At 39.4% G+C, this 11,275-nt stretch overlaps 1 protein-coding gene across 2 annotated transcripts; it reads left to right on the forward strand.

The window, feature by feature from the left end:
- The first annotated feature begins 4 nt into the window (after positions 1-4).
- On the forward strand, positions 5-10,331 carry cp (ceruloplasmin). 2 transcript variants are annotated; one of them, XM_051377053.1, is made up of 24 exons: positions 5-345; positions 1,349-1,593; positions 1,678-1,890; positions 2,449-2,622; positions 2,706-2,797; positions 3,279-3,441; positions 3,567-3,705; positions 3,809-3,948; positions 4,526-4,666; positions 4,773-4,817; positions 4,902-5,116; positions 5,678-5,828; positions 5,946-6,158; positions 6,809-7,013; positions 7,379-7,518; positions 7,670-7,798; positions 8,043-8,149; positions 8,241-8,296; positions 8,395-8,466; positions 8,813-8,904; positions 9,025-9,164; positions 9,248-9,304; positions 9,898-10,003; positions 10,096-10,331. In XM_051377053.1, the coding sequence occupies exons 1-24, from the start codon at positions 185-187 to the stop codon at positions 10,119-10,121; spliced, it is 3,222 nt and encodes a 1,073-aa protein (XP_051233013.1). In that variant the 5' UTR covers positions 5-184; the 3' UTR covers positions 10,122-10,331. The 2 variants fall into 2 exon arrangements, with proteins under 2 accessions (XP_051233013.1, XP_051233015.1); XM_051377055.1 differs by lacking the exon at positions 4,773-4,817.
- Positions 10,332-11,275: the final 944 nt, after the last annotated feature.

Here is an 11,275-nt window from a genome sequence, read left to right on the forward strand (position 1 = left end):
GGGTCGAAAGTGTCTCAGACAGACTGACTGATTAACGCCTGTCAGTTATCTGCACTGTTTGTCTTCAACATCATCATCATCATAATCATCATCATCTGCTGGATTAGTGAACAGAAATAAAGACTCATCTCCTTCAGTTGGCAGTTCCCCTGTGGACTTGTGATTGTATCGTTTCATCTTCAAAATGCGTCGGTTGGGGTTGAGGGGAGCCTTGCTGCTGTGTTGTGCAGCAGTATGTGTGTCTGGGGTGACAAGAGAGTACTTCTTCAGGATAGAGGAGGTGTCTTGGAACTATGCCCCAAGTGGGATGAACATCATTCAAAACCGCACTCTGCAGGAGGATGAGTAAGTATGAGTACAGTACATTGTCTTGATTATGTTGGTCTCAGTCAGTGAACCCTCCTGGAGCTCATCCAAACTGCAGCAGCGTTGGTATCAAGAAAAAAAGACCATATCTCTCCTGTGTTATTTCTACATTTAGATTTGTTTATAAAGCAATAGATTGGCAACTACTATAATCTCATCCTCTATTCCACCTTTCACAGTAGCAGCAGTAGTCACTCTTCCTCCAGACTTAGTTTTTGCACCAGACTTCTTACCTGTTTATCCCTGAAAGATTACTTATTCCACATCTATTACCATTTTTAAGTCTCATATTATCAGGACCAAAATCTAAATCTAATTCTTATATATGAAAATGAATTTTTCAGCTAATCCAATTGGATTTCCAAATGTTTTATGTAGCTTCTTGAAATATAAAGTGGCACTTAATCCTTTAATTGTATCAGTATCAAATCCGGGATTTACTTTGTGATGTGTTTCTTGTATATTCTGTATTTAATGCACTACATTAACCTGTTTAATAAGTTACTTGTGTTTTTATACTTTTAAACCTTTTGGTAAACCACTTTGACTAGCATGTTTATTTACGTAGGCCTACTCTTAAATAAAGTGACTTGATAAATGCAAAAACACACATGAATGTAGTGAAATAGTTTTACACAATCATTAATAAAGACCTGCAGAAAATAGCTGCATAGCACAGCACGGCTCTTTCCCTTATTCACACATATGTACATAGATGCATAACTCAGTAGGTACGTGAAGGCCTCACAAATCAGGTCAGAAATTGGTTACACACACTCACACATGACAGCACACATGCATTAGATCTGCATAATGAAAAGACCGAAGCAGAATTAAAGTGGAAAATATAGTATGGGTACTGTTTTTGTTTTGTTCACATATTGTATAGTACCTGCATAAATGTATGAATATGTGCATAATATTTTAAATGTAATCCATAATAGATACACATACAGACACATTTCTTACTCTCTCTCTGTAGAGAAGCCTCCGTGTTTTTAAAAAAAGGCCCCCAGCGTATCGGCCCCACTTATAAGAAAGCTGTGTATAAGCAGTACAGCGACGCCACCTACAGGACTGAGGTGACGAAGCCGGACTGGCTGGGCTACCTGGGGCCGCTGTTGATGGCCGAGCAGGGGGACACATTGATCGTCCACCTGAGGAACATTGCCTCCAGACCTTACAGCATCCACCCACATGGACTGAACTACAGCAAGGGCAATGAGGGTGAGGAACTAATGACTTAAATCACACATCAGTGCACGAGCAGACCTAACAGACTGATAGATGACTTTGTGTTTGTCTCACCAGGAGCCCTATACCCAGACGGTACCAGTCCAGAGCTGAAGCGTGATGACTCAGTGGCTCCTAGTACAACAGTGAGATATGAGTGGACCCTCCCAGAGAGCCACGGCCCAACGGCAGAGGATGACAACTGTCTAACCAGATTCTACCACTCCCACGTCTCCCCACCGAAAGACATCAACTCAGGACTGATAGGACCCCTCATCATCTGCAAGAGAGGTACTGGAACCTTTTTTTATAGTATCCAGTGGTAGAAGAAAGTCAAGTGCTGTACAATTTTAGAGTACTTATACTTTCATTTATTCATTTATGTCATTTTTACTGTTCATGATGCATTCATTACAGTGAATTTCATATCTTATGATCTTATTAAGTTTTATGACATACTTTAAAGTTGCTGGAAATGATTTGGTTATCACATTAAATATGCATGACTTAATATCAAAGTTTGATAAAAATAGGATATTTAGGGGTTTGTTAGTTCAAAACTAAACACCTCAGCTAATCTGTGTCATCAGGACTGTGAGTGTGGTTTGGTCGCTGACAATTAAATATGATCAAACAACCCAACTGTCAAAAAATCCCTTTTCCAAACCCGCCCACTTTAAGAAAAAACAGAAATGCTGTTAATATCTTATGTGAAATAATCAAAACTCTTCATACTTTGGCTGGAGATAGTCTGTCTGTGTTGAATCCTTTTAATGATGGTAAGAAGTTAATTAAGAAAATAAGTATTCAGGGCCTTTACGTGGGTTTACCTTCTCCTTTCCTCTGTAGGAACTCTGGACGTACATGGAGATAGGTCAGGAGACTACATGTATGCTCTGCTGTTCATGGTGTCAGATGAGAACTTCAGCTGGTACCTGGATGAAAACATCAGGACGCACATCACGAATCCTGCCCAAGGCCTGAAGGAGAATGAAGATTTCATTGAGAGCAACAAAATGCACGGTGAGGGAGAGCATCCACGTCCACATCCACTAACCCCAACACATACACACAGACATACCTTTAACTCTGAGTGTGGATTACAGGTATAAATGGTTTTCTGTACGGTAACCTGCCTGGACTGAGCATGTGTCAAGGCAACAAGATCCATTGGCATTTGTTTGCATTAGGCAATGAGGTAACTATTGCATTACTATTACTACTACTACTACGACTATGTTTCATGTTTTAGAAAATGTTTCCAAAGAGTCTAGTTTACTTTAAGAACATAACAAACCAAAATGACACACTAGCTTTTAATTCTTATAAATGTTGTGTAAGATGTATGGGCCTAGATATTCACCTAAAATTACGCTAAAGTACGCTAACTAGACAGTCATGTAAATAAAGTATCTGTAAATATAGGTCTCACAGTTACTGTTGTTCAAATGAAGTGCTCTTTACATATTCAAAACCTTTTCAGGACGCAAGTTAGTTATCGTTTTGTAGCTGAAAATTCAGTCGCACTCTTTCACCAATGTTCTTTAAGACACTTGTTCTCCTTCTAATTATGTCTTGTCTATGATGATAGTTCATTTAAAAACAGTATAGTAAGTATACTGCTTATATTTTGGTTTTCACTGCAGTCGAATGCTTGTAATGTAATCTATCTACACCAGGTGGACATGCATTCAGTTCATTTCCATGGCCAAATCCTGACCATTCAGAACCACCATACAGACACAGTCAGCCTTTTTCCTGCGGTCAGCACTACAGCTGAAATGGTAGCTGACAACCCCGGACACTGGCTGCTGACGTGCACTGTCAACGATCATTTGATGGGTGAGCTGACATCCTCCATTCCTAATATGAGGCCGGTCATTTCATAAAGATGATGCTGAGTATAATTCAAGCATTCAATATGGTTTTATTGTTGCATATTATTTTTGTTTTGTGGTTTTGTCTAGCTGGAATGCAGGCGATATTTGAGATCAAGAAGTGTTTCCCCAATGTCCATAAACCACGGCCACACGGTGAACTCAGACAGTACTTCATTGCTGCTGAAGAAGAGGTCTGGGACTACGCTCCCACGCCACCTAATGATGGGTTGGTTACTGTACACACACACACTTTCCCAGAAATGGTTCTGGCTGGTCTTTCTGTTTCTGTAAGTTATTAATAATTCGTATTTGTGTGTTTGTGTGTGTAGTGAAGCAGACCTGTTTGTAACCAAAGGTCGAAACCGTATTGGAAGTCGCTATAAGAAAGTGCGTTATGTGGAATACACCGACAACACCTTCACAACAAAGATGCTGCGCAGTGCAGAGGAGCAACACCTTGGAATTCTGGGTAAACTGGGCTGGGCTGGGATTGGTAACACTTTGTTCAAAGTCAGAGATGCTGTGGAGGCAGAAATAAAGTCATATTAGTACAAAATGTTCTTCATCGTTGGTATGTAACTAATTAGCTTGTAGGTTAGTTTGTCTCTCTCCCCTTCCAAGTTAAAACTCACCATCAGTTAATCTGTTCATCAGTTATTATTATGTTTAGCCTATTAAAATGTCAGAAAACAGTGAAAGATGCACATCACAAGCTCCAAGGCATCTTCAAATTGCTTGTTTAGTCCAACCAGCTCTCTCAAACCCAAAGATATTTAAGATATAATTATATAAAACAGAGAAAAGCAGAAAATTGCCACTTTTTAGTAGCTGAAATGTCAATATTCTTTTCTTTTTTTTTTCTGTCAATCGACTAATTAGTTAATACATTCTACAGCTATTTGGGTAAGACTTCAATAGTTTGTCAGGCTAAGAAAGCATTACATGACAGGACTTCCAGATTCAGTGTTTAACACAAATGTTTGAAATGTTGTTACGATGAGATATCTCAGAAAAACATCTTGTGCTTGTGTCCATCCATGTCTCAGGTCCTGTGCTACGGGCTCAAGAAAAGGACACTATCAGTGTGGTGTTCAAGAACAAAGCCAGCCGACCTTACAGTATACAACCACATGGTGTTCAGTACAGTGTGGAACAGGATGGGACGCTCTATCATAATGAACTTGAAGGTAAATATATATAGACATAAACACATACTTTTATCAGTGTACATGAAGAGCTCCCTCGTTTGTTTTTATGTCTCCATCTTTCCACCCCTACACTTCCTCTCCTCAGAGTCCTATACAGCAAAAAAACTGCGGGAGCTAAAGAGGGAACCAAGTGAGTCAAAATCTGAATTAAACTAATTGTCAAATTCTTCTTATCATATTAATTCTCTTTCTTTATGTTAATGTTTGTATTCAGGAGTGGTGACACCTCCCCCAGCTGCTCTGGTCAGACCTGGGACGGTGCACACCTATGAGTGGATGGTGCCAGTGGGTGCTGGTCCAGTACAGGGGGAGGCTGACTGTCTGACCTATCTGTACTACTCTGGAGTGGATCCTGTTAAAGACACCAACTCTGGACTGGTTGGACCGCTCCTCATCTGTCGACTTGGATCTCTGAAGAAAGGAGCACAGGTGAGAATAGAGCCACAGAAAATACACTCATCATCATAATGTGATCTTTAATATGATAAAAAATCAGGTCAATCTGACACTTCCATATATGTCTGTGGTGATGTGATCTTGGTATGAATGGTGATATGAGAAATGCAACTCAAAGAAGAGGCTGAATGGGGCCGCAGGGAATCTCAAGGTTTAAAGCCTTAAAACTGCCTTTACTGATAATCATACTAATTGGCATGTGGATGTCTGGAACCAGTATGTGGGCATAGTCACAAAGTATGTAAAGTAAATAAAAGTTGCTCAATCTTGGCCAACTACAACAGTAAAATGTAGTTAATTAAAAATCTGATAATGTTGTCAAAGAGTTTTAACTTTTGATACTTTAAGTATTGTTTGCTTCAATAATTAAACATAATTAGGATTTGGAATCTACTGAGGTTAATACTTTACTGTGTGCCTACTCAAGAGACATACAGACTAAAGATCACATGAAGGTACTATAACCAGTTTGTGAGCCAAAATGTGTCGATGAAACCACAATTTCCTCTTTATTTGTTTCTTCTCTTTGTGTAGAAAAACTATGACAAAGAGTTCCACCTCATGGCTACCGTGTTTGATGAGAACCTGAGCTGGTATCTGGATGAAAACATTAAGACCTTCACCACTGCCCCCACCACTGTTAACAAGGAGGAAGAGGAATTTATGGAAAGCAACAAGATGCACGGTGTGTAGGGTACACACATTTACACTCTGATCACTAGAAGCCTCTCTACAATCCCTCACTAAATATATGGATTCTGCATTTTTTATTATGTTTCACATCTGTGGCTCTCTCTTTTAGCCATCAATGGCTTTGTGTATAGGAACCTCCCAGGCCTGACCATGTGCAAGGGGGATAAAGTAACGTGGCACCTGTCCGGACTGGGTTCAGAGTCAGACATCAACAGCCTTTACTTCCAGGGAAACCGCTTCATCTACCACCAGAACAGACGAGACTCCATCAGCGTCTTCCCTCACATCTCACACACTGTCACTATGGAGCCAGACAGCATGGGTAGGCATCTCCCCCTCACGCACGCACGCACGCACACACGCACACACACACACACACACACACAGTACAGTACAGTACAGTACAGGCAAAGCAAATCTGGCAAAAGAATAAGGATAAAACTAAACCACCAAACAAAGATACTAAAAGACTGATTTGGTTCATTGGCAAAATTCTAATATATTTATAAGATATGAGACGAGAGGGATAGAACGGCAAAGTCTTACACAAGGACTTATTTCCATTGCTGTCTCTAATACTTTCACAAACCACCATCCATTATTTAAGGTGTAGACAAATATAAACACAAATATATGTAAATAAATGTAAAGCCAAAAAGAAAGGACAAGATAATAACAAAGGCTTCTGTTCCTTACCTTTACCCTTGCAGACAGTTAATTATCTAGAGCCGTTTGACTACCTCAAGCATTACAACCCCAACCTTTAACATTACCGTAATCACATTTTTACCATGAAACCAAGTCTTCAAAATATCATTTGAAGAAGTGAGAATGCTTGCGAAGTTACCTCACTTACAAAGTCTAAAACTCAAATTGCTCCTCACAAACATTGCCATGAAAGTAGATACAGACTTTCAATATTAAGCCTGGCATTCTATATTTCTGCACGTATAATGTTTGCTTGTGTTTCAGGTCAGTTTGAAGTGGTGTCACCTACAGTGAACCATTATCGTGGTGGGATGAGAGCCAACTACACGGTACAGAAGTGCAGCCTCTTTCAGCGTCAGAGTGAGATTATGCTCCATTCAAAAACCTACTACATCGCTGCCATGGAAACTGAATGGGACTACTCTCCGAACCGCACCTGGGAGGCTGAGATGTTCCGCGGTCAGGACAGGTACAGTACCACGTGCACATGATTTACCTGTTTACTGATACAATAGGCTGGGTTTATCCTTTGAAAAGGTAAAGTTCAGTACAAATTATCAGCAGTAAAATAAAAATAAAATAAAATATTAATATTAAAATATAAAACCATGCAACACACACAGTGCAGTCTATTGTGACTCAATCCCTCATACACCATCAGCTGTAAATACTACTAGAGCATCAAATGTGGATTAATCCGCTGCTAAAAATAGTCCACATAGTCCACACATACATACACACACACACACACACACACACACACACACACACACACACACACCCCGGACCTCACTTACTCCTCTACAATGTAGGCCTCTCTCTCTCCCTCTGCAGTCCTGCTCATGTCTTCCTGGACCAGCAGGGTGGGTTTATAGGCTCCAGTTACAAGAAGGTGGTCTACCGTCAGTTCACCAACGACAAATTCACCAAGCAGGTGGATAGAACGGCTGATATGGAGCACCTTGGCATTATGGGTAGGCTTACAGGGAAGCAGATATGTACAAACTAAAGCCACAATTCATACCGTGGATTGGTAAAAAACATTGTGGATTTATTTATGTTTCACCTGACTTTTTGTTGAGTTTGACTTGGTCTTGGTAATTAGAGTACTTTCCCTTCACCCAGGTCCAATGATTCATGCTGATGTTGGAGACAAGGTGAAGGTGGTTTTTAAAAACATGGCGTCCAGGCCTTATTCTATCCATGCCCATGGAGTCAAGACAGAGACCCCAGATGTTTACCAAACCCAACCAGGTACAGAGAGGCAGCATAGCAGCTGACAGGAAGGCACACAATCAGGAAACATTGGAAATAGAAAATCCCATCTTAATTGTGATTTAATTATTATTGTGTAATAAAATAACATGCATGGCTTTATTTTCTGCCTGTGTATTAGTTGATCTCAGGATTCTCTGTCCTTCCACATAGCTCACATTACACTGTGTGTGTAACAGTTTTCTTGATATAGCATTAATAAAAACTATAATCCCTGTCCCAGGTGCGACTCACACCTACTATTGGTATGTTACAAAGAATACAGGACCAACTGCAGAGCAAGAGCAGTGCTCTGTGTCAGCATACTACTCCACTGTTGATGTTACCAAGGTATGCTAATACACACAAACACACACACACACACACACACACACACACACACACAGCATTCACACACTTATGTTGTCTATCTACCTGCCAGGACCTGTACAGCGGTCTGATTGGTCCGTTGGTGATCTGTCGTCGTAGCTGGGGCAGGTGAGTGTTTCTACACCTGTACATAAATACAGAACTATCCTATACTGCATCACAAAACCACTACAGTGCTAATGTAGAGCTTTATAAACTGCTTCCAGGTCTTTGGGTATGAAGAAGGAAATAGAAGAGTTTGCACTGCTTTTCCTGGTTTTTGATGAGAATGAGAGCTGGTAAGTACAAAGTCACTCACAGCAATCCAATCCACAGACCTCCCTGTGTGACCTGTTTCATCAGTGGAAAATAGTTCAAGTGAAAAAGGTGCTACTAGAACCAAATTCACAGGGTCCCACGTCATGCCTTAGTCCATGTTTTTACAGTATGTGTTCTTCTTATCCCTCATGTATCTAGTTTAATTAAATAAAAGCACCATTTTTGGTCTTATGATACACACATACAAATCAGCGTCAGAATACACTATACAGTACTTGGTGTGGTGTTGATATCTTTTTACAGGAATCCCAGACAAAAATCTGTATATTTATTATTTAGTTATTACTGTTATTAATATTATTCCAGGTATCTGGATGAAAATATCAGGACCAAAATCAGGACCCCACGCCAAAACTTGAAGGAGGATGAAACCTTCATAGAGAGCAACAAGATGCACTGTGAGATAAACAACATTAAAAATAAACTGTTTCATTTTGACAGATGATTTTTTTTTTGTTGTTGCTTCAGGACATACCTTTAAATCTCCTTTCCAATATATGCATTTGTCTGTTTTTCAGCAATTAATGGGCTTATGTATGGAAATCTAAATGGTTTGAACATGGAGGTGGGTGATAAAGTTTACTGGTACCTGATGGGAATGGGCAATGATGTGGACATTCACACCGCACATTGGCATGGACACAGTGTGGAATATAAGGTACATAAAAACATACAAGTCACACACAATCACACATTACACAACAGAAATACATAGAAATACCAACTCTTATTTCTCTTCAGATGGGTGGAGGTCCTCATCGTACGGATGTGTATGAACTGTTTCCAGCCACCTTCCAGGTAAAACCTCAAAACATCTTGAACTGGCTACTTTTCTTTTGCTATATTAAACATGCATGTACTATTTTAATTTCACTCATTGGTTTAACTTCTAGGGATCAGCGTAACCACATAAATTGTTGTTATTCATCATTCATTGGATTGTTAAATCTTCATCGTAACAAGTAATTTTCTAAAAACAAGTCAGAAAAAATATCTGCAAATGGGGCAAGAAATATAAACAATAGAAAGACAAAATTAAAATTTAAAAAAATCACGAGATGAATTTATTATAATCTAGATGCTCCTAAATCCTACACACTGGACCTAAGAAAACAAACAGGTGTCAACTAAGAAAACTGACAAATATTGTTACAATTATGAAATGCTAAACATGGCTGCAAGTGTAGTATTTCATAATTTTAACAAAACTTGTCAGATTTCTAGTTTGAACAGTGTTCCTTTGCCAATCCTGCCATCTTTAATAGCAGATAAATACAAAATAAGAAGATCATTAGGTTACAGGAAAACTAGCCTCTCTCTGTTGACTTGACAGTGCTGTCAAATATTAATAGAAATTAATCTTGTAGTGTTCCCATTTTCTTCCTGTTCAGACAGTAAAGATGCATCCTCAGTATCCTGGAACCTGGCTGCTCCACTGTCACGTCACTGACCACATTAAAGGTGGCATGGAGGCGATGTATACTGTTACTGAAAAAGGTAAGGAAACAAATGGGGCAGGGAGGAACAGCAGTGGAGGCTAATGAGGATGCCGTGCAGGGAATAATACCATGTTTGTTTCTCTTCAACAGCAAAGAAGAAGGGAATCTTTGGCTGAAATGTTGAGGAAAATGTATCCAGAAAGAAAACAGCAGAGACCAGCTTAAATTAAATATTAGTGCCATATCGAGTAAACTCTTTGTCATTTTATATTTAAATGTTCATTAATGTTCATTCATTCAATTGTCTGACTGCTTTGATATTTTCTAAATGACAAAGAAGACTGTAAGACTACTGTGAAAAGAATAAAGTAAATTAAAACCTGAAAGTTAAACTGTGCATGGCCTGTAATGACAGCATCAGGCAGCAGGGGGCACTATAACCTGCTAGTACAGTGTCATTACATTGTGCCGGTGGAGCTGCTGGATTTTCAAGAAAGAAAATCATTGTTGTTTGCAGAAATTTAACAATGAACCCAAGAGGTTTGTAGGGGAAACCTGTAATCTAAGGATGAGCCTCTGAATGGTTACAGCCGGGTAAGGGTGTCCCGATCAAGTTTTTTTGGCCCTGATCCTGATTCTGGGTCCTTTAACATGAGGTGCAGACATGTAAATATACACACATGTTCATTAAACCTGTATCTGACACATAACAAGTATAGCCTTCCAAATTTGACACACCTCATTTTTCACAAGCTTCTTTATCCAAATACTTAATTGTAAATGTTAGAAAATGTGCACGACTAAGGTATAATATTTTGTAAAAGGAGGTTTTATCATCATCATCATCATCATCATCATCTTTAGGCCCTGTCTTGTATAGGGGTGTTAAAATCTGGTTTCAAGATCTTATTTTAGTTTAGATTGTTATAAAGTTAATTGCCTCAAAATAAGTGACATAGAAAACCCGGGGTCAGGTAGTATTGGAGCAAAGGAGTGCTGGTTTGGTTTTGGTACTGATACTATGAATGAGTGCTTCCAGAGACATCAGTGTGAGATCACTTAAAACGGAAATCACTTTGTTCATGTGTAGCACAATTTATAGCCGTGAACTCTTTGCAGTTCTAAAACTGAAGAAATCTGCAAACAGGGTAATAAAGATGGGGTAAGTCATTCTTGAGCAAGCCACACAACACAACAGGTGGCGTTTGTGCTCCCAGGATGTCAAATACTGTCAAAATATCTTTATTTGACGCCTGGGAATGAGATTAAAATACTTTTCTCCAGAATGGCTGATCCCACCTTTAAGTTGATTACACTGTGACACAAGTGA

The sequence above is a fragment of the Dicentrarchus labrax genome, unplaced genomic scaffold (assembly GCF_905237075.1).
Source record: "Dicentrarchus labrax unplaced genomic scaffold, dlabrax2021, whole genome shotgun sequence".
NCBI classification, from domain to species: Eukaryota; Metazoa; Chordata; class Actinopteri; family Moronidae; genus Dicentrarchus; species Dicentrarchus labrax.

Excerpts from the sequence above, each read along its gene's own strand:
- cp (XM_051377053.1), top strand. The coding sequence starts at position 185 with ATGCGTCGGTTGGGGTTGAGGGGAGCCTTGCTGCTGTGTTGTGCAGCA. Across the intron at positions 8,150-8,240 it reads CCACTGTTGATGTTACCAAG|GACCTGTACAGCGGTCTGAT; the intron begins GTATGCTAATAC and ends TCTACCTGCCAG. Across the intron at positions 9,305-9,897 it reads TGTTTCCAGCCACCTTCCAG|ACAGTAAAGATGCATCCTCA; the intron begins GTAAAACCTCAA and ends CTTCCTGTTCAG.